This window comes from Caretta caretta, chromosome 26, assembly GCF_965140235.1.
Source record: "Caretta caretta isolate rCarCar2 chromosome 26, rCarCar1.hap1, whole genome shotgun sequence".
In the NCBI taxonomy this organism is placed as follows: Eukaryota; Metazoa; Chordata; order Testudines; family Cheloniidae; genus Caretta; species Caretta caretta.
In genome coordinates this window covers 10,568,747-10,596,585 of record NC_134231.1, presented here as the reverse complement: position 1 = coordinate 10,596,585, position 27,839 = coordinate 10,568,747, and the positions used below count along the sequence as shown (strand labels likewise).

At 49.5% G+C, this 27,839-nt stretch overlaps 1 protein-coding gene and 1 long non-coding RNA gene across 4 annotated transcripts; one reads left to right on the top strand and one right to left on the bottom strand.

Moving 5' to 3' along the window:
- Positions 1 to 117: 117 nt before the first annotated feature.
- On the bottom strand, positions 118 to 17,078 carry PRNP (prion protein (Kanno blood group)). 3 transcript variants are annotated; one of them, XM_075123401.1, is made up of 3 exons: positions 16,948 to 17,035; positions 16,426 to 16,579; positions 118 to 2,941 (listed from the first exon to the last, which is right to left on the bottom strand). In XM_075123401.1, the coding sequence occupies exon 3, from the start codon at positions 2,929 to 2,931 to the stop codon at positions 2,053 to 2,055; it is 879 nt and encodes a 292-aa protein (XP_074979502.1). In that variant the 5' UTR covers positions 2,932 to 2,941; positions 16,426 to 16,579; positions 16,948 to 17,035; the 3' UTR covers positions 118 to 2,052. The 3 variants fall into 3 exon arrangements, with proteins under 3 accessions (XP_074979502.1, XP_074979501.1, XP_048685441.1); XM_075123400.1 differs by lacking the exon at positions 16,426 to 16,579 and adding an exon at positions 3,214 to 3,322; XM_048829484.2 differs by lacking the exon at positions 16,426 to 16,579 and having other exon boundaries at positions 16,948 to 17,078.
- LOC125626475 (uncharacterized) lies at positions 16,294 to 27,629 on the top strand. The gene is made up of 2 exons (XR_007353785.2): positions 16,294 to 16,470; positions 27,206 to 27,629. It is a non-coding gene; the product is annotated as an uncharacterized LOC125626475 (long non-coding RNA).
- The last annotated feature ends 210 nt before the right edge of the window (positions 27,630 to 27,839 follow it).

Genomic DNA, 27,839 nt, shown 5'->3' with positions numbered 1-27,839 from the left:
CAACAAAAGCAAGAAAATGTTGAGGCAGAAGTAGTGGTCTCTGAGAACAGGAGTTCAGGTTCCAATTAGAGTAGACGAAACATTCATAGATAAAGAAAGATACCTGCACGAAAGAGACACGCTTGAGCCTTTCCTGTGTCTGTTTAATTTTTACCAGACATCAAACACTTATAAAAGGATTTGAACGTCAGAGTTAAGTACATGCACCATTACAAATATACAGAATGTTCTCACATCACAAACTACATGTGACTTCAAAGTCCTGTCTTTATGGATTGAATTTTGAACAGTTTCATAATATATCCATTCAACTTACATTGAAGCAGAAATAATTAAGGGTGGTTGTTTGTTTTAGTCATTCAGTGCCTTGCTGAAATATACAGACTATATATTAAATATTTGGCATGATAATTGCAATAAGCATAAACTTTACATATACTACACACTATATACAACACTTTTGCGTCATCAAGACAATCAAAATGCAGATTAGCTGTGACTGACCCCATCAATTACCATAATATTTAGGGTATTAAGCAGTGGGTCAGCCAGAATTAGTTGCTTCCAAAGGATGGCTTCCAGCATTTTGACTGTCTGTGTCGGGATAATGTTGGTTGATGTTGCTTGCTCTAACTTGCTGAAGTAAGTGTAATGCAAGTTTTACTGATTTAGTGCCTGATCCAGGGGAGCCTTTCCATTGACTTCAATAGGCTTTAGATGAGGCCTTTAAAGCCAAATCCTGCCCTCAGAAATATGTCCTGCACAACTTCCAAAGAAGTCAACGGTTTGTGTGAATGCAGCTCGGTGAAGGGAGAAACTTTACGCACAATAGAACCATGAATGAAATCCATGCATGCTTTACTGCATCAGCAGAATTTGCTTTTTCTTGGGATGACAACTATGAAACAAGGGCTATTGTTGCAGCTATTTTACACCGTCACCAGCCTCCTTAAACCGTCCAAGTCAAAGCCAATTACTGTACAACTAAAAGGACACTCTCTACCCAAACTTAACAAATCTAGGCCTGCTCCTTGAAACCTTGGCATATGGCAGGCTGCCATCTTAGGCTCACTCTTGGCCTCCAAAGCTGGCCTATTCTTTAGTTGCTGCTGGAACGTTTGCAATGGGCAAATTGTTATGTGGATGGAATGCCGCTATGTACACACGTACTTAGAGAGGATACTCTTAAATACAAGAAGGTGATCTAATGGTACAAAATAGCAATGGAAGGGTCTCACATCACAAGCCACGGAGAGGCAGGAAAAACTGTCTGAAATACTCGGTTTGTACTCCAGGTCACAAAATTAACTTGTAATTTGAACTTGGACTGTGGATGTCCCCAAAACTGTGGTGTCCCCAAGTCGGGGATTGGTGCCATTTGGTACTATTTAGTGCCATGAGCTAAGACATCAATTATCTGTAAAGAGGATTTTCATAAGTATTCTGCCTTTGCATCTTCCTCAGCCCCTAGATGACCAAAGAGGGCTTGTGAAGCCAGACAACAGTCTGAAGTCTTGAATTAGGCGAGCTGGAGAGGAAGAAGTCCAGTGGTGTACTGAAACGGAAAAACAGCTCTCAAAAGTGGTCTAGTTTAGAGGAGGGAAGATGAATGTGATCAGATGGCTCCTATCCGTACCAGAGTTTAAAGAATGAATTTGAGGAAGAGGGCATTTTGGTGAAGGCCACTTCCTTGTGTGATCACAAGGTCACGGTATGTCAGTATCAACTGATTTGTATTGGCTTCTAAGGTCTATTGCACCAGAACAAATGTGGAGCTAACAGATTGACTTTCATTTCCATTTGAAGTCTGTCCCGAATCTTAATTCTGAACAGTAGGTGTATAATCAGAGAGAGCTTTGAAGAGACAGCTATACACTGTCAGCCTGTCTCTCTATGGTACAGTATTGATACCTATTACAGATCTTAAGATACTTCACCTCAGACACACACAAGCAAGAATGAGAGGCCTCCACGGAAAGGCTTTTTTATATCTATTACTCCCGCTGAACGTTTGCACCGATCAGCAGCACGGTTCAGGCTGAGACTGCTTTCTTAATGCATTACAAAAAAAATGACAAGCATGATGATCAGCATGAGCGATGGGTCAGAGAGGAGCAGATGGACACCAGAGGCCAGCTGGTACTGCTGATATTGCTGTGTGCACATCTCCTGTATCACGTGCGTCATGACTTTAACTTCTACCTGGGTCACATTTTGATTTTCAGTGGGATCAATGTTGTATTGGGTCACTGTGATATTCACACAATCCCGCACAAACCTTCCCTCTGGCACGGAGTGGTCGTCGTATTGCTTGTAGTACACTCTGTTGGGATAGCGATTGGAGTTTTCATTCCACCACAGCCGCTCGTCAGGATGGTCGAAATTCATGTGCATTCCTGACATTGCACTTCCCAGGGCGTAGCCGCCTAGGCCGCCCACCACGGCACCTGCCGCTGCCGCTCCTGCCACAGCTTTCATGTTGGTTTTGGATTTATCAGGCTTCCAGGGCTTCTGGTTTTTGAAGCTTGTTCCGCCACCACCAGGGTTGCTGGGGTAGCCGGGATTGTGGGGGTAGCTAGGGTTCCTGGGGTAGCCGGGATTGGGGGGGTAGCCGGGATTGGGGGGGTAGGCAGGATTAGGAGGGTAGCCGGGATTGGGGGGGTAGGCGGGATTAGGAGGGTAGCCGGGATTATGGGGGTAGCTAGGGTTTCTGGGATAGCCGGGATTGGAGGGGTAGCCGGGATTATGGGGGTAGCTAGGGTTTCTGGGATAGCTAGGATTTTGGGGGTAGCCAGGGTTGCTGGGATAGCGGTTGCCTCCTGTGTTCCCACCGCCTCCACCTTTACTCTTTCCTTTTTTGGAAAGGGAAACGTCGCTCCACATCACAACAAAAAGGATGACTACCCAGCAGGTTATCTGGTACCTCCCCATGGTGATTAGTCTGTAAAAGATAATTATTTGATTTAAAGAACAACCTGATGTATAAAAGCGTTTGATATGCACAATATTGCAACCAGATGGTAGGGGGAGGTCTGCTCAGCCTCATTTATATTTGACTTTAAATAACCTCCCCCTTAACAAATCCGCATTTACTAACAGTTACCATACAATGGTATAAGATACTTCAGCATTTCTTTGTACACAGAACAGGAGAAAACTGTGACAGCAATCAACACATGTTGATTTTTCAGTGGGTGCAACTGTATTTCTAACCCAGAGAGAAGGAGGTCTTGCATGAGGTCTAGGGTCATGGTCTGCCTTTGGTTGCATCTACGGGGCTCCCATTACTGTCTGCATCCGAGGGCATTATTCAACGCTTGACCTGTGAAATCATTATCAACACACAATCCGTTTTAGATCGCTGCAGACTGAATGCATTGAATGTATATAAATATTAAAAACGCACTTAAATTACAGAAACAATAGAAGTAAAAGTCAATTTGCTAAAAAGGCTATTTTCTCTTAACATGCACTTCATTCCTGTGGACGAGAAATGCCAACCAATGAAGAAGAAAGAACAGACCTGATATATGATACCTAGTGGAAACGGACCTTGTTACTTCTGCTATATCTGACCTGTTAAATTAGCTGCAGTTTAAATTTAAAAGCACATTCACTTAAACCTGCTCTGCAATATTTTATGCTAAATCACAAGAGGAGATTTTGCTCCTTGTAAAGGGGTATGTGTGGGTATGGGGGAAAAAACCAAAACAAATACAAACCAAATCTCAAATTTGGAGAAATGAAATTAAAAACATAGTTTAGAAAAGCTGTTTCTTGCTGCTGTTTTGAAGTGTACACCTGGGTTCTGAGTTAGAGGTGCTGAATATCCTCACCTCCCATAAGCTTCAATGGGAGTAGTGGGTGCCTTACTGATTTGACCTTATGGATTTCTTCAAAAGGAAAAAAAAATCCAATTTTTGAGTGTTCACTTTTTAAAAAAACCTTTTAAAATAAAAAGTAACTTGAACACACCAGGATTGATGTTGGACAGGGGGGACGGATAGCTAAACCCAGGGTTGCGAGTTCAATCCTTGTCATCTACGAAGAATGGCTCAGGTGTGGAGATCTCTCCGATCCTCTATTATAACGGGAGGAGGGATCGCTCAGTGGTTTGAGCATTGGCCTGCTAAACCCAGGGTTGTGAGTTCAATCCTTGAGGGGGCCATTTAGGGATCTGGGGCAAAAAATTGGGGATTGGTCCTGCTTTGAGCAGGGGGTTGGACTAGATCACCTCCTGAGGTCCCTTCCAACCCTGATATTCTATGATTCTATGACAGACCCCAGTTAAACCATGATTTCTACAATGCTCATAAACATGCCATTCTCAAAGTACAGCTGTCACCTTTAAAAATCTGAGTACTTAGAGCGTTACTGCACATGGTATCTGAGAGAGTGCCGTATTTCCCTAAACTTATGACAAGTAACTACAGTGTTTCACAGTATTGGGCTAGCAAGTGGACGGTCACGTATAAAACTGTAAAATGCCACTTTAAAGAAGCATAATAAGAAATGGACAGTACATACTATACAGATCTCTTTCCCAACATCTTTCCACCACTATTTTCGAAAATTAACATTCAAGCTTTGGACATCAAAAAAGACAATGGTGCTGATTCTGTGGAGAAAGAGGTGGTTAGGGACTATTTAGAAAAGCTGGACGTGCACAAGTCCATGGGGCCGGACGAGTTGCATCCGAGAGTGCTAAAGGAATTGGTGGCTCTGATTGCAGAGCCATTGGCCGTTATCTTTGAAAACTCGTGGCGAACGGGGGGAAGTCCCAGACGACTGGAAATAGGCTAATGTAGTGCCAATCTTTAAAAAAGGGAAGCAGGAGGATCATGGGAACTACAGGCCAGTCAGCCTCACCTCAGTCCCTGGAAAAATCATGGAGCAGGTCCTCAAAGAATCAATCCTGAAGCACTTACATGAGAGGAAAGTGATCAGGAACAGTCAGCATGGATTCACCAAGGGAAGGTCATGCCTGACTAATCTAATCGCCTTCTATGATGAGATTACTGGTTCTGTGGATGAAGGGAAAGCAGTGGATGTATTGTTTCTTGACTTTAGCAAAGCTTTTGACACGGTCTCCCACAGTATTCTTGTCAGCAAGTTAAAGAAGCGTGGGCTGGATGAATGCACTATAAGGTGGGTAGAAAGTTGGCTAGATTGTCGGGCTCAACGGGTAGTGATCAATGGCTCCATGTCTAGTTGGCAGCCGGTGTCAAGTGGAGTGCCCCAGGGGTCGGTCCTGGGGCCGGTTTTGTTCACTATCTTCATAAATGATCTGGAGGATGGTGTGGATTGCACTCTCAGCAAATTTGCGGATGATACTAAACTGGGAGGAGTGGTAGATACGCTGGAGGGCAGGGATAGGATACAGAGGGACCTAGACAAATTGGAGGATTGGGCCAAAAGAAATCTGATGAGGTTCAATAAGGATAAGTGCAGGGTCCTGCACTGAGGACGGAAGAACCCAGTGCACAGCTACAGACTAGGGACCGAATGGCTAGGCAGCAGTTCTGCGGAAAAGGACCTAGGGGTGACAGTGGACGAGAAGCTGGATATGAGTCAGCAGTGTGCCCTTGTTGCCAAGAAGGCCAATGGCATTTTGGGATGTATAAGTAGGGGCATAGCGAGCAGATCGAGGGATGTGATCGTTCCCCTCTATTCGACATTGGTGAGGCCTCATCTGGAGTACTGTGTCCAGTTTTGGGCCCCACACTACAAGAAGGATGTGGATAAATTGGAGAGAGTCCAGCGAAGGGGAACAAAAATGATTAGGGGTCTAGAACACATGACTTATGAGGAGAGGCTGAGGGAGCTGGGATTGTTTAGCCTGCAGAAGAGAAGAATGAGGGGGGATTTGATAGCTGCTTTCAACTACCTGAAAGGGGGTTCCAAAGAGGACGGCTCTAGACTGTTCTCAATGGTAGCAGATGACAGAACGAGGAGTAATGGTCTCAAGTTGCAGTGGGGGAGGTTTAGATTGGATATTAGGAAAAACTTTTTCACTAGGAGGGTGGTGAAACACTGGAATGCGTTACCTAGGGAGGTGGTAGAATCTCCTTCCTTAGAAGTTTTTAAGGTCAGGCTTGACAAGGCCCTGGCTGGGATGATTTAATTGGGGATTGGTCCTGCTTTGAGCAGGGGGTTGGACTAGATGACCTCCTGAGGTCCCTTCCAACCCTGATATTCTATGATTCTATGATTCTCATTTACATCAAAGCCTCTATTTAGGTAGGTGTAAATTATATTTACATATGTCAATGCCTTTGCACTATTGCAGCCGTGTAAATGAGAATCAGGCCCCATCAGTCAAAAAACATCACAGGAAGCCTGCACAACTCTTGTCAGCAAAAAGACAACAAAGCATTGATGAGAAAAGTCTGGGCATATCGAGATAGTAACCAGGTTTGCAACAATATTTCGCAGTAAAAGGAAGAAGACACGCACGCTCTTTTGTGATGCAGAAGTTCCAACAGATTCAGCTCACAACTGAGTTCAGACAGAAAAAAATGATCAAACAACCCTCAACGTAAGAGCAAAAAATACATTTTTAACAACAAGCCATGAGAAAAGTCATGCATTGGCAGCTTTACAATGTCAGGGGGAGGCGGAAGGAGAAGACATCCAATTACTGTGTATTTCCCAATGTTTGTGTCTCAATCACTGCACATTGGCAGGATAAACGCTAAGGAAAGTCCAGAAAAGACACTGAGGACCCATTTCCACCAGAATTAAGAACGGTCATAGCTGAAACCTCAGCTCCTTCCTAAGGTGTAAGTGAATGATCCACCAGAAGCCAAGCAGCATTGATTTGATTGGCTTCTGTGTGTTTGAATCAGTTCATCCTTTGTTCTTCCAACTGGACCTACACTTGCGAGGCAACAGTGTGCGGAAACTGACATAATTCCGGTCTCCAGTGCTGGTAGGGTAGGAATCTTGTCAGCTCCAGCTCACTGTTGGCTCTGGAAAGCACAAGGTACAAGCACTAACATGCAGTCCCAGCAACGCTCGCTCCACATCCTTGATCAGCTTTTGGTGTGTTCAGCGGTCGATGAGCAATTTCTAGTTTGTCACATGCCATGGCACAAACACAAGCATCATCTAATGAAGTGAAAGCAGGAAGAGAGAGGGGAAAAGGCCTTATACTAGACAAAGATTTGGCTGAAGCGGTGAGCCATCCAGCAAGCTTTAAGGCTAACATGCTAAATGGCTGCCAGAGGAAACCAGTTCCAGTCAGAGATGCTCCAGCAAAAATATCCTCCCTCCTGCCCCAAGAAGGCACAAAGGCACCTCAGGTTATCTTCACCATCACAGGAGAAAAAAGCAGTCTGAAGTAACCAATTCCCACATCATATTTTAAAGGGACAATGCCCACCCAAAATCTAGCCAAAGTTAAGAGCAGTTTCAGATGCTACACCTGCCCCAGTTTTTGAGGATGTTTACAATCACATTTCTATTTTAAATGCTTTTCATTCCCCTGTTAATATGTGCAAATTGGACACAAACAATAGGACAAAGTGTCCATCTACAAAGTGCCATCAAGTGTACAAAGCAGATAAACTAGAATTTAGTTTGTAGTGTAGGTCTGAACGTTAGGACATGTCTTTGCTGCCAGAAAAGGTGTGTTTTATAGTGGGATAATTTATGTGATTTAGTGTCCTCACTGTGAAATCCTCGCAGAGACAAGGCAATGTAGTTCTTACTGTGATACAGCTAGCCGAAGAGAACCATGGGCAGCGAATATAGCCTTGACCTGGCCTAGCTACATCTCAGTAAAAGCGACCTGTGTCTTATCTTATGAGGATTTTACAGTTGGATAACTAACACACGTAATCCCACTGTAAAAATATCCTTTTTGGCAGCAAAGACAAGACAGCTGTAGCAACAGTAGGGCCAGATGTATAAAATAAAAGGTTTGCAAATATAGCTATCCCAGGAAACCCTCCCAGCGTAGATGCATCTTATAGCAGTATAGCTGCCTTGAGCAAGCTAAACGATAACTAGCAAAAGGACTTTATGCTGGTATAACTTTATTTACACCAGGGGTTTTGCTGTTCGAGAAATATAATTTTAAAAAAAATCACACCTGTAATTGAAGGAATAATCCAGCAACTACCTTCTACAATCCTTGTCTTCACTAGGATTTCACCTCATGTTAGTTATCAGGTTGGCTAGCAAAAAGTAAGAACATACTTTCTTGTCCCTAGTGTGGACACGCTTGCTCCAAGAACTTGTGATGTTCCTCCCTGTATCAGGTGTGTTCCTTTTAGATTACAAAACCAACTACACTACTCAAAGTAAAGATGTACTATCAGTTTGTATCAAGATATAATTCCCCCTATTCTTTCTGTTCCCTGCTTTACACGGACTAATACCTTATTTGCTTATCTGACCCCTACTGAGAGGGAATTTTCACTCCATTGTCCAGAAAGAGCACCAAGGTTGGGCTTGTCAAAAGAGTCTAAGGGAAATGGGCACCCAACTCTCATTGTACGTTGATGGGAATTGGGCTCTTGTGCAAATCCCAGATCAAGTCCTGGTCTAACTAAAATTCATAGCAAATCCTAACTTCAGTGGGGCCAAAATTTGTCCCTAGATCTTTTCCCCCCTCAGACTACAATGAATTCTGAACCCATCAGGACATAGAAGAAATTTCAGTTCATTCTTCTAATGGACATTACCCTTCACAAGTGTGGGCTGACTTTACTCTGTGTTTGTGGTGCCCAATTAACTACATCAGTGAAATCCTCCCGAAGATCCTCCGTGTCATTCCTTAGTCTTGAGTAACCTCACTTACTTTGCCACCTCATCATTCACGGCTCCCCCTTCCAGATGGTTAATAAATATACTGAATAACACAGGCCCTAGTTCTATTCCATAAAGCACACTCTCTACTTTTAATGACAGGTTTCAGAGTAGCGGCCGTGTTAGTCTGTATCTGCAAAAAGAAAAGGAGCACTTATGGCACCTTAGAGACGAACAAATTTATAAAATAAATAAAATAAATTTTTGTTCGTCTCTAAGGTGTCACACGTCCTCCTTTTCTTTCTACTTTTAATGTCTCCCCATGCTGAGAACTGGCTACGTATTCCTACTCTTTGCTTCCTTTTATAGTGAAATGAGTCCATGCAAATTTCTATCAATCAGAGAGAGTGCCAAGAATGGAGAGAGATGAGTCCTAACAAAGCACAAGGGTGATTAAAGCATGCAGATGAATATGGAATGCTGGAATAGGGTAGCTGGCCCCTGAGGGGCTTCAGGCACCCAGTCTAGCTGTGACAGGCTGGCTAAGGAGAATGAGCCAACCCAGATGCACATGTGTGTAGTTAATTACCAAGGTGGCCGTTAGTTTTGGAACACCTGGGCCTAATACAAGCTTCTGAGGGCTCGGTCAAGAGGAGAGGAAGCTTCTCAGATGAGCTGATTAGAGAGCCCAGAAAAGGAGATATAAGAAAGGTGCTCCAGGAGAAAGCAGGTGTTCAAAGGGCTAACAGGGCGAACACCTAGGGAGGCCCGGTCCCAGGGAAAGGACCTAACCAGAGAGTAAGAGGGGTCCAGGTCGTTAGGGAAGAGCGGCAGGGGCATGATCTCTGCAGGGGCCCTGAATCAAGGGAAGGAACCCGTCCACAGGGGATGCCCGGAGGCGTGACTCCAGTGGAGGATCCCAGGTCGAGAGGGCCTTACTAGTGAAAGATCCTAGACAGAGGAGAAGGAGGAGGAATTCAGGTTGGGGAAGACTGACTAACATTAACTTGCACCCCTTTCTCCTCTTTCCACTCCCATCAATAAGATGCTGGAGTGAAGGCTTGTTTGCATACCATGTTTCACCTCTGATTAAATGAACTAGATTCCTCAGGGGACAGTGTTATCTATATACAAGCCTCAAGGAAATCCTTGATAGTCTACAGGGGGAAACTGAGGCAGAGACGCAACCGTGGTTCTGCACTCGGCCAGCAGGGGTGAGTGCCCCCATACCAATCACCCATTTACTTTTCTTTAAGTGCACCAATGAAGCAGTACGCTACATCTAAACAACTGAAACGTGTACAATTTTGGCTCAGGGAAATAGATTCGATGGTTCTTGGCTTCTGTTTGTAAGGGGGGGAAAACAAATCGGCAATTTCTCAGCACAAGAGAGAACCTATGAGCCCCAGGAGGATACAGGATGGGTTAAAGAGGATTACAAGGGAGAATAGGAATGGAGAGAACTTGCAGCCAGAGGCAACAGGGGATAGACTAGAGAATAGCACCGTCACCAGGAAAAGGCAGGTCTATGCGATCGGGGACTCTTTACTGAGAAGAATAGACAGACCTGTAACCAGAGCAGATCCAGAGAACAGGAGGGTGTGCTGTCTTCCAGGTGCTAAGATACGGGATGTAGACCTGAGGTTGAAAAGGATTCTAAAGGGAGCAGGAAAGAATCCCCTAATTATCCTTCATGTGGGAACAAATGATACGGCTAGATTCTCGCTGGAAAGTATTAAGGGAGACTGTGCTAGGCTGGGGAAGACGCTTAAGGAAATCGAGGCTCAGGTGATCTTTAGTGGGATTCTGCCTGTTCCTAGACAAGGGCAACAAAGGTGTGACAAGATTATGACTATCAACAGATGGCTTAGGCAGTGGTGCTATAAGGAGGGCTTTGGGATGTATGGCCACTGGGAGGCATTCATGGACAGAGGACAGTTCTCTCGGGATGGACTTCATCTGAGTAGGGAAGGAAATAGACTTCTAGGATGGAGGCTGGCTCAACTGATTAAGAGAGCTTTAAACTAGGCATTTGGGGGAGATGGTTGGGAGATGTCCAGGTAATCTCCACGCCAGATTTTAGCATTGAGAGGAAAGAAAACCAAGTAACAGAGGATACAGCCGTGGGCAGTGTAGATACCAGTCTAACAGGTTATACTGGTTGTAGAATGACCGTGCCTAATAGGGTACAGAATGTGAGTGAGGCCAAACAGCAAAAATTAAGATGTTTGTACACCAATGCGAGGAGCCTGGGTAACAAAATGGAGGAACTAGAGCGACTGGTGCAGGAAAAGTGAAACCAGATATTACAGGGGTAACAGAAACATGGTGGAATAGTAGTCATGACTGGACTACGGGTATTGACAGGTATGTGCTGTTTAGGAAAGACCGAAAAAAAGGTAAAAGTGGTGGAGTAGCATTGTATATCAGTGATGAGGTAGAATGTAAAGAAATAAGAAGCGATGGAATGGATACGACAGAGTCCGTCTGGGCAAAAATTACATTGGGGAAGAAAACTATTAGAGCCTCCCCTGGGATAGTGCTTGGAGTGTGCTATAGACCACCGGGATCTAATCTGGATATGGATAGAGCCCTTTTCAATGCTTTTAATAAAGTAAATACAAATGGAAACTGTGTGATGACGGGAGACTTTAACTTCCCAGATACAGACTGGAAGACGAGTGCTAGTAATAATAATAGGGCTCAGATGTTCCTAGATGCGACAGCTGATGGATTCCTTCATCAAGTGGTTGCTGAACCTACTAGAGGGGATGCCATTTTAGCTTTGGTTTTGGTGAGTAGTGAGGACCTCATAGAAGAAATGGTTGTAGGGGATAATCTTGGCTCAAGTGATCATGAGCTAATTCAGTTCAAACTGAACGGAAGGATTAACAAAAATAAATCTGCGACTAGGGTTTTTGATTTCAAAAGGGCTGACTTTCAAAAATTAAGGCAATTAGTTAGGGAAGTGGATTGGACTGAAGAATTTATGGATCTAAAGGTAGAGGAGGCCTGGGATTACTTTAAATCAAAGCTGCAGAAGCTATCGGAAGCCTGCATCCCAAGAAAGGGGAAAAAATTCATAGGCAGGAGTTGTAGACCAAGCTGGATGAGCAAGCATCTCAGAGAGGTGATTAAGAAAAAGGAGAAAGCATACAAGGAGTGGAAGAAGGGAGGGATCAGCAAGGAAAGCTACCTTATTGAGGTCAGAACATGTAGGGATAAAGTGAGACAGGCTAAAAGTCAAGTAGAGTTGGACCTTGCAAAGGGAATTAAAACCACTATAAAAGGTCCTATAGCCATATAAATAAGAAGAAAACCATGCAAGAAGAAGTGGGACCGCTAAACACTGAGGATGGAGTGGAGGTCAAAGATAATCTAGTCATGGCCCAATATCTAAACAAATACTTTGCCTCAGTCTTTAATAAGACTAAAGAGGATCTTGGGGATAATGGTCGCATGACAAATGGGAATAGGACAACTGGAGGTAGATATTACCATGTCTGAGGTAGAAGAGAAACTCAAACAGCTTAATGGGATTAAATCGAGGGGCCCAGATAACCTTCATCCAAGAATACTACAGGAATTGGCACATGAAATTGCAAGCCCATTAGCAAGAATTTTTAAGGAATCTGTAAACTCAGGGGTTGTACCGTATGATTGGAGAATTGCTAACATAGTTCCTGTTTTTAAGAAAGGGAAAAAAAGTGATCCGGGTAACTATAGGCCTGTTAGTTTGACATCTGTAGTATGCAAGGTCTTGGAAAATATTTTGAAGGAGAAGGTAGTTAAGGACATTGAAGTCAATGGTAAATGGGACAAAATACAACATGGTTTTACAAAAGGTAGATCGTGCCAAACCAACCTGATCTCCTTCTTTGAGAAAGTAACAGATTTTTTAGACAAAGGAAACACAGTGGATCTAATTTACCTAAATTTCAGTAAGGCGTTTGATACCGTGCCACGTGGGGAATTATTAGTTAAACTGGATAAGATGGGGATCAATAGGAAAATTGAAAGGCGGACAAGGAATTGGTTAAAGGGGAGACTACAACGGGTCCTACTGAAAGGTGAACTGTCAGGCTGGAGGGAGATTACCAGTGGAGTTCCTCAAGGATCGGTTTTGGGACCAATCTTATTTAATCCTTTTATTACTGACCTCGGCACAAAAAGCGGGAGCGTGCTAATGAAGTTTGCGGATGATACAAAGCTGGGAGGTATTGCTAATTTAGAGAAGGACAGGGATATCCTACAGGAGGATTTGGATGACCTTGTAAACTGGAGTAATAGTAAAAGGATGAAATTTAATAGTGAGAAGTGTAAGGTCATGCATTTAGGGATTAATAACAAGAATTTTAGTTATAAGCTGGGGACGCATCAATTAGAAGTAACGGAGGAGGAGAAGGACCTTGGAGTATTGGTTGATCATAGGATGACTATGAGCCGCCAATGTGATATGGCCGTGAAAAAAGCTAATGCGGTCTTGGGATGCGTCAGGAGAGGTATTTCCAGTAGGGATAAGGAGGTTTTAGTACCGTTATACAAGGCACTGGTGAGACCTCACCTGGAATACTGTGCGCAGTTCTGGTCTCCCATGTTTAAGAAGGATGAATTCAAACTGGAACAGGTACAGAGAAGGGCTACTAGGATGATCCGAGGAATGGAAAACTTGTCTTATGAAAGGAGACTCTAGGAGCTTGGCTTGTTTAGCCTAACTAAAAGAAGGCTGAGGGGAGATAGGATTGCTCTCTCTAAATATATCAGAGGGATAAATACCGGAGAGGGAGAGGAATTATTTAAGCTCAGTACCAATGTGGACACAAGAACAAATGGATATAAACTGGCCCCCGGGAAATTTAGACTAGAAATTCGACGAAGGTTTCTAACCATCAGAGGAGTGAAATTTTGGAATAGCCTTCCAAGGGAAGCAGTGGGGGCAAAAGACCTATCTGGCTTTAAGATTAAACTCGCTAAGTTTATGGAGGAGATGGTATGACGGGATAACATGGTTTTGGTAATTAAATATTCATGGTAAATAGGCTCAATGGCCTGTGATGGGATATTAGATGGGGTGGGATCCGAGTTACCCAGGAAAGAATTTTCTGTAGTATCTGGCTGGTGAATCTTGCCCACGTGCTCAGGGTTTAGCCGATTGCCAAATTTGGGGTCGGGAAGGAATTTTCCTCCAGGGCAGATTGGAAGAGGCCCTGGAGGTTTTTTGCCTTCCTCTGTAGCACGGGGCACGGGTCACTTGCTGGAGGATTCTCTGCTCCTTGAAGTCTTTAAACCACAATTTGAGGACTTCAATAGCACAGACATAGGTGATGTTTTTTGCAGGAGTGGTGGGTGAAATTCTGTGGCCTGCGTTGTGCAGAAGGTCAGACTAGATGATCATAACGGTCCCTTCTGACCTAAATATCTATGAATCTTATCTGTACCCTGGTTCACCACCATGGTTCCTCTTTCCTCAAGAAAGATTTGATTTGTATAATACACTGTGCAGAGAAATAATGTGCAAAGAAATGTTAGACTCATGATAGAAACTTCTTTATTTCTAATGCTGAAAAAAACATTTGGCAGGGCAGTACATACAGGAGAGTAGGGTCCGTACATAATGGAGTCTTGAATTTTTAACGTACAGTAGCTTACGTCTCTCCGAGTGCTGCAGTTGCCATGGCAGAGGCAGGTATTTGTGGCACAATGTTATTCAATACATTATTAAACCACACCAAAAAATCTGAGTCAACTGCTGGTTTGAGAGCTTTGACCTGAGTGTTCCTTAATTAAAATGCTTATTTAAAACATACGACAGCTTAAGTGGATCACAGTATAAACCCTGCAAGTGGCTGACTATGGTTACATAACCTAGCAGGATTCTTGTACTTAAATATGCTCTCTGCTAACCAAAACAGAGCAATGGAAAGATACAATAACACATGCCCCGTGACTATAACAATGAAGAAACAAAGCCTTGGGTTTTTGTTGTTTATGGGATTGCCTTACCCCGCAGAATACTTTAAAAATCTAGCTGTTTTACAGCCCTCAGTCTTTAACTGTCTCTGTTCCTTTCTGATCTCCATAATGCCTTGAAACTGAAGTACTGACTGTCAGTGATCATGAGGGCAGTGGGTTTAAAAATAGTCCAAAGACATGTTTGTATTTTGCATTAGTCAGCTCTGTATATACTCAAAAAGGAAGTCACATTCATAACCTCACTGGGTAAACTGTACCATTTTTTACTAACAAAGCCACGTCCCTTCCTGAATACAGATGGAAAAGCTCAATATTATTCATATGAAGATCCAAGCCTCCTCTTAAGCAAGTAAAGTAGTTATTAACAAGAATGCAATTGGGCTTTTTCATCAGACATGTTTCAGCAAAGCACTGGAGAATGTTTCATCTGGGTTGTATTAGATAATCTAGCTCACTGTGCCAGGGCAAAACAAACCGATAAACAAGGCGGTGGCTCAGAAATTTGTGTCTAATCACGCATCTGTTTAATGTCTCTGCAGCCTTAGGGGTGGGGTTCCTGCCTTATGTCAGGAAAAGATGAATTGCCACGATAAGAAGATATGTTATCCATCCCTACGTTACCGACATAAGCGTTTGAGAGAGTAATTATCTTGGAAAAGGTATCTGTTTACAGGTAATGATGCTGTTAGTGTTTATCCATCTGTATGTTTTGTGTACACTCAGGGCCTGTCTCTGCAACCTTTACAGAAGAAGATCTCAAAGCACTTTGCAAACATGAATACACGGATCCTCACAACGTAATAGTATTGCATCTCACCATTTTGCAGGTGAAGGGTTTCTTCACAAAGGAGACACTGTCAGGGTTGTATGGAACAAGGGTTATTTATCTAGATCCTAAAGTATAGTGAGCATTTTCTAGACAAATACGGTTTGTGCCAAGAAGAGCTTACAATGATGATTAAAGAATCAGGGACTGAGGAGAGAGAAATGGAGAATGAGGGTAACAGTTACCCATTCATGAGTTTGCTGTGGTTACGGTTGTGGTTGGGGGAATTGGAGATACTTGTTTTGCAAAAAAGAAAAAAAAAAGTGCTGGTTCTTTTTGTTTTTTATCCAGTCGGCTTGAGACGGGGCCAAGGGGATGGGGGTGAAGAGCTGAATCTGTAAAGTAAGTGAAGGCAGGGAGGGAAATGGTGGGAGAGGAAATGGGAAAGGACATGGAGGAGAAGAGAGGAGTGGTCAGGAAGAGAGCGGTCCAGCAGCAGAGGGGTGTGGAAGTGTGAGAGAGCTGGGAAGATATCAGAAGTATCCATCAACAGAGTGTAGGGACAAGTCCCCGGGTACAAATGTTGAAGCTGAAGTGCTCTTATGATGCCAGGAAGCTGCTATGGTATGGAAACAGCTCCCATATTGCTAGCTGTAGGACACGGGGGACTGGCCAGTCTGAGGGGAAACCCAGGATGGGGCGACAGGTGGGCGTGCCTGTGAGCAGCTCCCATTTCCAACCTGCAGCCGGAACAAGCCGGGGGTAGGATTTTCGAGAGTTCCTTTTACTGTAAAGATCGTGCGGGTGGACTGGGCACGGGGGCAGGAGGTAGGAAAGGCCAGGTTCTTGTTAAGGGAGGCGGCTGCTGTGTTGTCTCAGGTGTAAGACGGTTTTACGCCTTCTACCGCCCCCAGCGCATTTCTGGCACTTACATACACCAGGGGAAAAGCAGGATCTGCTTTCAGAGGGAAGATGGGGTAAGTGCCCCCCGGTTCCGCTGCCTCTGGTCTGGGGTAAAGGAATAAGTGGATGTGAGCAGATGAAGCGGGCGGGGGGGGGGATTTGTTCCTGGGCCTGTTCCGCTGCCTGAACAGAGAAACAAAAATCAGTTTTCTGCTCTGACTTTAATTACCTTTGGCTCAGGGCCTACGTGACTAGGCAGCGCTAGGAAAGGAGGATGTGCGAGGTCCAGAATGAGATCAGCCCGGGCAGGGGGGCAAGGGTCCCCCTGCTCCCCTCCGACCCACACAGCGCGTCCCCCCCTTAAACTTCTCCTGGCCCCTTCGCCCCCGGACTGATGCCGCCTTTTGCGGCTCGATTTTTAAGCCGAGGGTGGGGTGGGGACAAGCGGGCCCCAGCTTTCCCCTCCAGGCCCCGCTCTAGCTCCAGGGTCCCCGCTGCCCGCCCGGCTGCCTGCGCCCCCCGGCCCGGAGAGCCCCCGGCCCCGCACTCACCTGGGCGCCGCGCTGCGCGCTCCGCCTCCTCGGGCTGCGGGCTGGGAACTGCGGCGGCGGCTGCCCCCGAGAGCCGGGGAGGGAGAGACGCGCACGGGGAGGAGCCGGGCGCCCGGCCCGGCCCCGTCTGGTTCCCTCCTGGCCCTGCCCCTGCTCACCCCCCGGCTCCGCCTGCCCTGCCCCCCTGCTGCCCCCCCACCCCACTGCCCTGCCCCCCACAGACCCTGCTCACCCCCCGGCTCCGCCTGCCCTGCCCCCCTGCTGCCCCCCCACCCCACTGCCCTGCCCCCCCAGTCCCTGCTCACCCCCCGGCTCCGCCTGTCCTGCCCCCCTGCTGCCCCCCCACCCCACTGCCCTGCCCCCCACAGACCCTGCTCACCCCCCGGCTCCGCCTGCCCTGCCCCCCTGCTGCCCCCCCACCCCCCAGCCCTGCCCCCCCCCAGCCCCTGCTCACCCCCCGGCTCCGCCTGCCCTGCCCCCCTGCTGCCCCCCCACCCCACTGCCCTGCCCCCCCCAGACCCTGCTCACCCCCCGGCTCCGCCTGCCCTGCCCCCCTGCTGCCCCCCCACCCCACTGCCCTGCCCCCCACAGACCCTGCTCACCCCCCGGCTCCGCCTGCCCTGCCCCCTGCTGCCCCCCCACCCCACTGCCCTGCCCCCCCAGTCCCTGCTCACCCCCCGGCTCCGCCTGTCCTGCCCCCCTGCTGCCCCCCCACTGCCCTGCCCCCCCAGTCCCTGCTCACCCCCCGGCTCCGCCTGCCCTGCCCCCCTGCTGCCCCCCCACCCCCCCAGTCCCTGCTCACCCCCCGGCTCCGCCTGCCCTGCCCCCCTGCTGCCCCCCCCACCCCACTGCCCTGCCCCCCCCAGACCCTGCTCACCCCCCGGCTCCGCCTGCCCTGCCCCCCTGCTGCCCCCACACCCCACTGCCCTGCCCCCCACAGACCCTGCTCACCCCCCGGCTCCGCCTGCCCTGCCCCCCTGCTGCCCCCCCACCCCCCAGCCCTGCCCCCCCCAGCCCCTGCTCACCCCCCGGCTCCGCCTGCCCTGCCCCCCTGCTGCCCCCCCACCCCACTGCCCTGCCCCCCCCAGACCCTGCTCACCCCCCGGCTCCGCCTGCCCTGCCCCCCTGCTGCCCCCCCACCCCACTGCCCTGCCCCCCCAGACCCTGCTCACCCCCCGGCTCCGCCTGCCCTGCCCCCCTGCTGCCCCCCCACCCCACTGCCCTGCCCCCCCAGTCCCTGCTCACCCCCCGGCTCCGCCTGCCCTGCCCCCCTGCTGCCCCCCCACCCCCCCAGTCCCTGCTCACCCCCCGGCTCCGCCTGCCCTGCCCCCCTGCTGCCCCCCCCCACCCCACTGCCCTGCCCCCCCAGTCCCTGCTCACCCCCCGGCTCCGCCTGCCCTGCCCCCCTGCTGCCCCCCCACCCCACTGCCCTGCCCCCCACAGACCCTGCTCACCCCCCGGCTCCGCCTGCCCTGCCCCCCTGCTGCCCCCCCACCCCACTGCCCTGCCCCCCACAGACCCTGCTCACCCCCCGGCTCCGCCTGCCCTGCCCCCCTGCTGCCCCCCCACCCCACTGCCCTGCCCCCCACAGACCCTGCTCACCCCCCGGCTCTGCCTGCCCTGCCCCCCTGCTGCCCCCCCACCCCACTGCCCTGCCCCCCCAGTCCCTGCTCACCCCCCGGCTCCGCCTGCCCTGCCCCCCTGCTGCCCCCCCACCCCACAGCCCTGCCCCCCCCAGACCCTGCTCACCCCCCGGCTCCGCCTGCCCTGCCCCCCTGCTGCCCCCCCACCCCACTGCCCTGCCCCCCCAGTCCCTGCTCACCCCCCGGCTCCGCCTGCCCTGCCCCCCTGCTGCCCCCCCACCCCACTGCCCTGCCCCCCACAGACCCTGCTCACCCCCCGGCTCCGCCTGCCCTGCCCCCCTGCTGCCCCCCCACCCCACTGCCCTGCCCCCCACAGACCCTGCTCACCCCCCGGCTCCGCCTGCCCTGCCCCCCTGCTGCCCCCCCACCCCACTGCCCTGCCCCCCACAGACCCTGCTCACCCCCCGGCTCCGCCTGCCCTGCCCCCCTGCTGCCCCCCCACCCCACAGCCCTGCCCCCCCCAGCCCCTGCTCACCCCCCGGCTCCGCCTGCCCTGCCCCCCTGCTGCCCCCCCACCCCACTGCCCTGCTCCCCCAGTCCCTGCTCACCCCCCGGCTCCGCCTGCCCTGCCCCCCTGCTGCCCCCACACCCCACTGCCCTGCCCCCCACAGACCCTGCTCACCCCCCGGCTCCGCCTGCCCTGCCCCCCTGCTGCCCCCCCACCCCACTGCCCTGCCCCCCACAGACCCTGCTCACCCCCCGGCTCCGCCTGCCCTGCCCCCCTGCTGCCCCCCCCACCCCACTGCCCTGCCCCCCACAGACCCTGCTCACCCCCCGGCTCCGCCTGCCCTGCTCCCCTGCTGCCCCCCCACCCCACTGCCCTGCCCCCCCCAGTCCCTGCTGCCCCCCCACCCCACTGCCCTGCTCCCCACAGACCCTGCTCACCCCCCGGCTCCACCTGCCCTGCCCCCCTGCTGCCCCCCCCACCCCACTGCCCTGCCCCCCACAGACCCTGCTCACCCCCCGGCTCCACCTTCCCTGCCCCCTTGCTGCCCCCCCCACCCCACTGCCCTGCCCCCCCCAGTCCCTGCTCACCCCCCAACCCCACTGCCCTGCTCCCCACAGACCCTGCTCACCCCCCGGCTCCACCTGCCCTGCTCCCCACAGACCCTGCTCACCCCCCGGCTCCGCCTGCCCTGCCCCCCTGCTGCCCCCCCCACCCCACTGCCCTGCCCCCCACAGACCCTGCTCACCCCCGGCTCCGCCTGCCCTGCTCCCCTGCTGCCCCCCCACCCCACTGCCCTGCCCCCCCCAGTCCCTGCTGCCCCCCCACCCCACTGCCCTGCTCCCCACAGACCCTGCTCACCCCCCGGCTCCACCTGCCCTGCCCCCCTGCTGCCCCCCCCACCCCACAGCCCTGCCCCCCCCAGACCCTGCTCACCCCCCGGCTCCGCCTGCCCTGCCCCCCTGCTGCCCCCCCACCCCACTGCCCTGCCCCCCACAGACCCTGCTCACCCCCCGGCTCCACCTGCCCTGCCCCCTTGCTGCCCCCCCCACCCCACTGCCCTGCCCCCCCCAGTCCCTGCTCACCCCCCAACCCCACTGCCCTGCTCCCCACAGACCCTGCTCACCCCCCGGCTCCACCTGCCCTGCTCCCCACAGACCCTGCTCACCCCCCGGCTCCGCCTGCCCTGCCCCCCTGCTGCCCCCCCCACCCCACTGCCCTGCCCCCCACAGACCCTGCTCACCCCCCGGCTCCGCCTGCCCTGCTCCCCTGCTGCCCCCCCACCCCACTGCCCTGCCCCCCCCAGTCCCTGCTGCCCCCCCACCCCACTGCCCTGCTCCCCACAGACCCTGCTCACCCCCCGGCTCCACCTGCCCTGCCCCCCTGCTGCCCCCCCCACCCCACAGCCCTGCCCCCCCCAGACCCTGCTCACCCCCCGGCTCCGCCTGCCCTGCCCCCCTGCTGCCCCCCCACCCCACTGCCCTGCCCCCCACAGACCCTGCTCACCCCCCGGCTCCGCCTGCCCTGCCCCCCTGCTGCCCCCCCACCCCACTGCCCTGCCCCCCACAGACCCTGCTCACCCCCCGGCTCCGCCTGCCCTGCCCCCCTGCTGCCCCCCCACCCCACTGCCCTGCCCCCCACAGACCCTGCTCACCCCCCGGCTCCGCCTGCCCTGCCCCCCTGCTGCCCCCCCACCCCACTGCCCTGCCCCCCACAGACCCTGCTCACCCCCCGGCTCCGCCTGCCCTGCCCTCCTGCTGCCCCCCCACCCCACTGCCCTGCCCCCCACAGACCCTGCTCACCCCCCGGCTCCGCCTGCCCTGCCCCCCTGCTGCCCCCCCCACCCCACTGCCCTGCCCCCCACAGACCCTGCTCACCCCCCGGCTCCGCCTGCCCTGCTCCCCTGCTGCCCCCCCACCCCACTGCCCTGCCCCCCCCAGTCCCTGCTGCCCCCCCACCCCACTGCCCTGCTCCCCACAGACCCTGCTCACCCCCCGGCTCCACCTGCCCTGCCCCCCTGCTGCCCCCCCCACCCCACTGCCCTGCCCCCCACAGACCCTGCTCACCCCCCGGCTCCACCTGCCCTGCCCCCTTGCTGCCCCCCACACCCCACTGCCCTGCCCCCCCCAGTCCCTGCTCACCCCCCGGCTCCACCTGCCCTGCTCCCCACAGACCCTGCTCACCCCCCGGCTCCGCCTGCCCTGCCCCCCTGCTGCCCCCCCCACCCCACTGCCCTGCCCCCCACAGACCCTGCTCACCCCCCGGCTCCACCTGCCCTGCTCCCCTGCTGCCCCCCCACCCCACTGCCCTGCCCCCCACAGACCCTGCTCACCCCCCGGCTCCACCTACCCTGCCCCCCACTGCCCTGCTTCCCTCCCCACTGCCCCTACTCACCCCCAGCTTCACCTGCCCAGCCCCCTGATGCCCCAACCCAGCACCCCACAGCCCCTACTCACCCCCCAGCTCCACTCAGCCCTCCCCCAACCCACCCCACTGCCCCAATCCTACGCACCCCACTGCCCCAACAGCCCAGCCCTGCACCCCCAGTCCCCCACCGTCCAGCCTCACCCCCATTACCCCCAGCCCAGCCCCACACCCCTACTGCCCCTTCACCCCACAGCTGAGCCCTACACCTCCCCTACCCAACCCAGAACACATCCCAGTAACTGCCACGTAGCACTTGCTCTCATACGCATGCCCAGCCCTGTTCAAGCCAGCCCAGTAGGCCCCACTGCACAGCCTTGGTACCCAGTCTCCTCCATCCCCACATCTCAGCCCTCCAAACCCCTGCACCACACAACACGGCACCCACAACCCAATATCCACCACTTAACACCCCCCACTTCTCCATACAGCCCACTGCAGCCCCGCAGACCCTCTTCGAGCCACCCCTAATGTCCCATTCCTCCCCACACACACAGCCCCTCACATTATCCCAGGGCCTTTCGCAGTACAGCCTGCCTGTCCCTCCCAATATCATCATATAACATCCAGCCACTCCTCACACCCTCTCCAAAACCACAGCAGTCCCTACCCCGGTGCTCACCCTACATCCCCGAAGCCTCTTTGTAATTTCTAGTGCGAAGCAGAAACAGACCGCAGACCTCCAGATCCTGCCCCAGACACTAGCCTGCAGCCAATTATCCCCTGTTCCTGCTGCCCAACAGAGGAGAGCTATTGACTTTTGATTAACAAATAACGCATAATCCCAGACAAGAAGGTTTTTGAATTCTAGCAACACATAGAATCCACCTTTCCGCTCAGGCTCCGTCTAACAACGCAGAAGCAGGAGAAGAGGTCGGTTGTGGGCTTCTGCACTGAGTCTTCTAGTTGCAGGGTGCTGGTAAATTCCAGCCAGGATCTGCTGCTACTGGGTAGTCAATACTGCTCCTGAATACTTGATGTGTATGGAGGAGCTTCCAAATGAGGGTCTGAAAGATGCAGCTACTGTAGTGATATTAAAACAACGAGGAGTCCGGTGGCAACTTAATGACTAACAGATTTATTTGGGCATAAGCTTTCGTGAGTAACCCCCCTCCCCCCCACTTCTTCAGATGCATGGAGTGATATTGGGGAATATGAGAAGCTGGAATAACACGAAAAAGAGATCGTATTAATACTGGCAGATACGCCCAGCGTACGTTCAAGTTATTCCTCAGCACTGTAGGGCTGTATAGCTAAAACTGGCAAAACCATTTCCATTATAAACCCCTCCTTTTAGGGGATTACGCTTTAGCCATAAATATTCAGTTGTGCGATATAGTACATTTATAAAGTACAATGGGCTAGATGCCCAGCTGGTGTAAATCAGTGTAGCTTAATTGATTTACATTAGCTGAGGATCTGGCTCAATAGTTTTGCAATATTTTTAGGAATTAGATTCAGAAATTTTTTAAGATTGGGGTGGAGAGTAATGGGGGGGAATATGAAGGGGTACTGTCCATTATTTTAAGCTCAAAATTTGTTTGTAAACCCCGAAAAAACAAACAAACAACAACTCACTGCCACCAACAAAAAACAACAACAACAACTGTCTGATGCTGGTGCATGCTTCGAAAATGGAAAGGGCTAGAAATAAAAGGAAACGGACAAATCTATTTTTAATTGCCTAAACGGAGTGGAGTGTAAATAATAAACAGCCCGAGAAAGTTGTCCTCTTCAAACAATGACTGCGAACTCTTTCGCTACGGAGGAGTGACAGAAATTCCGTAGGCCTGGTCTACACTTAAAGCTTACGTTAGTATTTCTATGTGTTAATCAGGAGCGTGGGGGGAAAAAAAACACACCCCAGCATAGGCGTAGCTGTGCCAACAAAAGAGGGCTTCTGTCAGCAAAGCTCAAGTTGTTTGGGGACGTGACATTGGTAAACCGACAACATTCCTCCTGTTGGCGTGTGCTGCGTCTATGCTAGGCGGCTATGATGGCATGGCCTTTGTAATGTAGACATATCCATAGTTAAAGTTGCTACAGGGTTTCTTGTGTGTTTGTTTTTGTTCTCTACCTTGCTCTCCGCACCCCCTTTGCCTAATGACTCCTACCATGCAGATATAAGGCAAAAGAGCCTAAAACACAGGGTTGGGGATAGAAAACCCTCCATTCATAGCAATGAAAGCTTCTATTCTCATACAGTTATGCTCACTTGTGGTGTAAGTGGGCACAACTCCATTAAACTAAATACCCTTAATAACATAGGAGTGAAATTTACACCTGTGCAGAGAGCTGACACAAAGCTTATGGACTACTTACATCTTGCCTAAACTCTGGTTTTGGGACATAAAGGGGACCTATATCGAGCAGAAGATTTCCGTTGACCCCACTGCACCTCAGTGAATTTATTTCACCCTCTATCACAAATCTTTGCACACAGTCATAACCAAGCTAACTCAGAATTCCCATCAGATGAAACCCAAAGTTTTCTCTTTCCATTAGCCATTCTGAAAGATATTACTCTATTCCACACATGCTATTGTCTTGAGAATCTCTTTATATTCTTCTTGTCTATCATTTAAATGGAAAAATATCCTCTGAGTGTGAATTATTAATAATATGTCAGAATAAAGTATCTTCAAAGTAGCTTGCACATTATATGGAATCCTCACAGAACTCCACAGAGAGAGAGGAAGAGAGAGAGTCATCTAAGACACCATAAGAAGAAAGCTAAAATAATATTTCAAATGCCTTTTACTTTAGCAAAGTAAACACTTTAAACTGTCAGTTTCGCTCATAACTAAGCTGGCCAAATCATTTTGATTTTCTCATTTCATTTTGCTTTGACCTTTATAGTGTAACAGTTTTTAACATTGTATTTATATTGTTTTGATTAAATGAAACTTTTCCATGTTTCCAAATCAGACTTTTTTTCAGAATTTCTGTTTTTTGTGGGGAAAAATTGGGTTTATGATTCCAATTCAGAGTGAAAACAAATTTTGAAATGTTGGAATTTTCTGCAGGATGGAAATTTCCTTTTTTTCCAACCAGCTGTTCTCTTAACAGAAATTCTCCTATGTCTTACAATGGACAAACATTAGTTTTGTAGGAAAACCCAAACAATGAATCACAATAAAACACAAAATGCAAAATGAGCCAACCAAAAGATAACAATGAATATTTTGGGTCCATTTTGCAGCAAAACACAATTTTTATTATTCTGCAAAGTAATATATGACTGTATCCATTTTTAATCTCATAAAAATATCACTTGTACTTCTAAGTGCATAAACCAAAACAAATCCTTCAATATTTATAGACTGTAAATACATATATAAATAAATACTCTGTAAATGTGAGGGGATTTTATTTTGTGCACATAAAGATTTCACTTTTACTTACAAATGTGTACAAACATACATATATGCATCTCTCTAGAGTATATAATATAGCATTTATTGAGCTTATTTCACGTCCAAGGACTCTCAGACTCTGTCACAAGCTTATCACACTGCTCTGCAATATGAAAATACATAATATTTCACAAATCCTACTTTGGTTTTGCTACACTAAAAATCCACGATCGAAAGACAACCACTGCTGGGGGTGAAATATGGGAACTGGTTACCAACACATGATATCAACATGATCAAGGAATCAAGATGGATGTATCCTCCTGAAACCAGCCGCCCAGGTTTAACTAGGGCAGCAAATTGCTATTACTCCAGTGGGAATTTAGGCCGGATATTGTGGCTGATACCTCCACTATTACGGAAGCTATTAGTAACCGCAATGGCTAGGACTTTGATTTTTATGTCTCATCCACAAGACTGCGCATTTCACTGATCTCTGAAATCCAAAAGCAGAGGAAGCTGAACTAGATTGGAGACAGTCTGAGATGGAATTTTGACACGTTTACTGAGTCCAATTATCTTTAGTCGGCAAGGGCCTGATCCAGTGCCTACTGAAGGGCATAGGAATCTTGCAGTTAACTTGTGGGTGGAGAATCAGGGCCCACATACTCAAAATGTAGACATAGGAAGGTCTTTGCATCTCATCCTGGTCTGTCTATCTTCTAGCCAACTGTGTTTAAAAACTGAGACTTCAAACTAGCGCTGGGCAACATTTTTCAGACACATACCTTATTTGCCAAAAAATGCAGTGTCTGTCAACCCAAAACTATTTGTGAATGTGACCCAAATAGTTGCAGTTGTAGAACATTTTTCAGGGTGTGTGTATGTCCATTCAGCCCACTTTATAACCTTTAGCCCAGCAGTTTAGAGCATCTTCCTGGGATGTGGAAGTGCAGAAGCTGTTCCACTTTTGTAAATACTTAAGTATTCACTGGGCCAAAGAGAGAGAATGACTCTCTAGTCTGGTGCTTAAGACACTCACCTGGAGGATAGGGGTTTGACCCCACATCTATCTCCCAGGTGATACATTTCAGATTTACTGATCAATTCCAAACAATTTTTGGAACAGAATGGAACTATTTTTGTTTCTGGACTTTCTTTTTTTCGATTTGCTTGGCTGAACCGGAAGATCAGTTATTTGCCCGGCTTTTATTTATAACCGATCAGTATCAAGCTCAGGAAATCGATTTTGACTTCAGAGGGCTTTGCATCCGGCCTGTGTGAAACTGGTATCTTTCTGCTCAACAGATCTGATCTGTGCAGATCATATTATGAGCTACTTTATTAACAAAACCAAAATTCTGTAGTACTGCCAACCCTAACCATTGAAAAATCATGAGTCGAAATCACATTTAAAAAAAACCCAACAGCTTTGGGTTCTGCTTCACTTTCTGGTTCCTGAGCCTTTAGGGTACGCTCAGATCACATTTTCAAGCTTTTCTATGCAACTATGTGGGTTAGTAGTAATAACTGTTCTTTCCTCTCCCTGATATTGCAAGTGAGCAAAGTTCTATTCTACATAATCTAGGATAGCATGAAACGAAGAATAAAAGCAGACTACCATCACAATAAGCCTGTTTCAGCGAGGGCCGAGGCACACGTGACCAAATCACAAATACCCGTCACATCATTGAAAAATGCAGTAAGTACAGTCACCTATTGGCCACGCTTCATTGACTATTCAGAAGCGTTTGATACTGGCTTTGGAGGATGCTGTCAGACATGGGGATTCCAAAGCACGTCACTGAAGTCATTGCAAGTCTTCACCACCACCACCAGGCCCTGGTGCAAACAACAGCAGGTGACCGTGAGAAGTTTTCAACTGGGAAGGGTATGAGGTAAAGATGTATTTTGTCTGCAGGCCTCGTTAACGTGTATGAAGAATTTATTATGACACAAGCCTAGGAAGGTTTTGACAAATTTCCCTTGGTAGTGTGCTGTATATTTAGACCTGCCGACTGTATTTTCCACTCCATGCATCTGATGAAGTCGGTTCTAGCTCACGAAAGCTTATGCCCAAATAAATGTGTTAGTCTCTAAGATGCCACAAGGATTCCTAGTTGTTTTTGCGGATACAGACTAACACGGCTACCCTTCTGAAATCTGTTTCCTTGGTAACTTATTCCAGTATTTAGGGGAAAATGTCTAGCTATAAGGATATATAAATATTTAAACAGGGAAGCTGAGATGAGATTTTCATGTAATCACTTGACCCCAGGAGCCTGGCCATTAGAAAAACACTAAAAATCACATGACTTGTGATAAAACCACGAGAGTTGGCAACACTGATTGATTTTTATTTCTTTTCTTTACTTCTGTTATCCCTTCAGATAAACACAGATGGTTTCTACTCTGCTCCACGCATCGACCGAATAATTAACTCCATCCTGATTGTGGAAGCTTTTATTATTTTTGGTGATGTTCAAGCCAGAAAGAACTCAGCGTGGCTTCTAGTTTCAGAATGAGTTTGTGGCACCAGCAATTGGGCTGCGGGAGGAAACCACTTCTAAATTGAGGAAATGGGATCCGAAGAAAGTGAAAGACCATCTGAAAGGCCACAATTTTTAGTGTCACTTTTTAGAGCTCTGTATCATAATCAGTGGAACTGGAGTCATGTTCTCTGGAGGGACTGTTATTGATGGGACACCAGGGGAAATGGGAATGTGGGATACCAGGGAGTTAGGCTGAAAGCAACTCAGCCATGCGGACAGAGTAGTCCACATGGTTTAATAAAGTTTTGCTTGTTCAACTTAACTTGTGTTCAGCTGCACATTTTTGTGAATGAAACAAGCATAACTACGCTTCCCTGTGTAATCCACTCTCATGTCCAAGTTTGAGGGTATAAGTGGGGATTTAATTGATGTATAGACTCTTGCTGTCCTTCTGGATAAGGGTGACTTTCACCCTTTATGAATAGGAAGCAAAATAAATAGGTTTGACTCTGGGATAGTCTGAGTAAGTGTG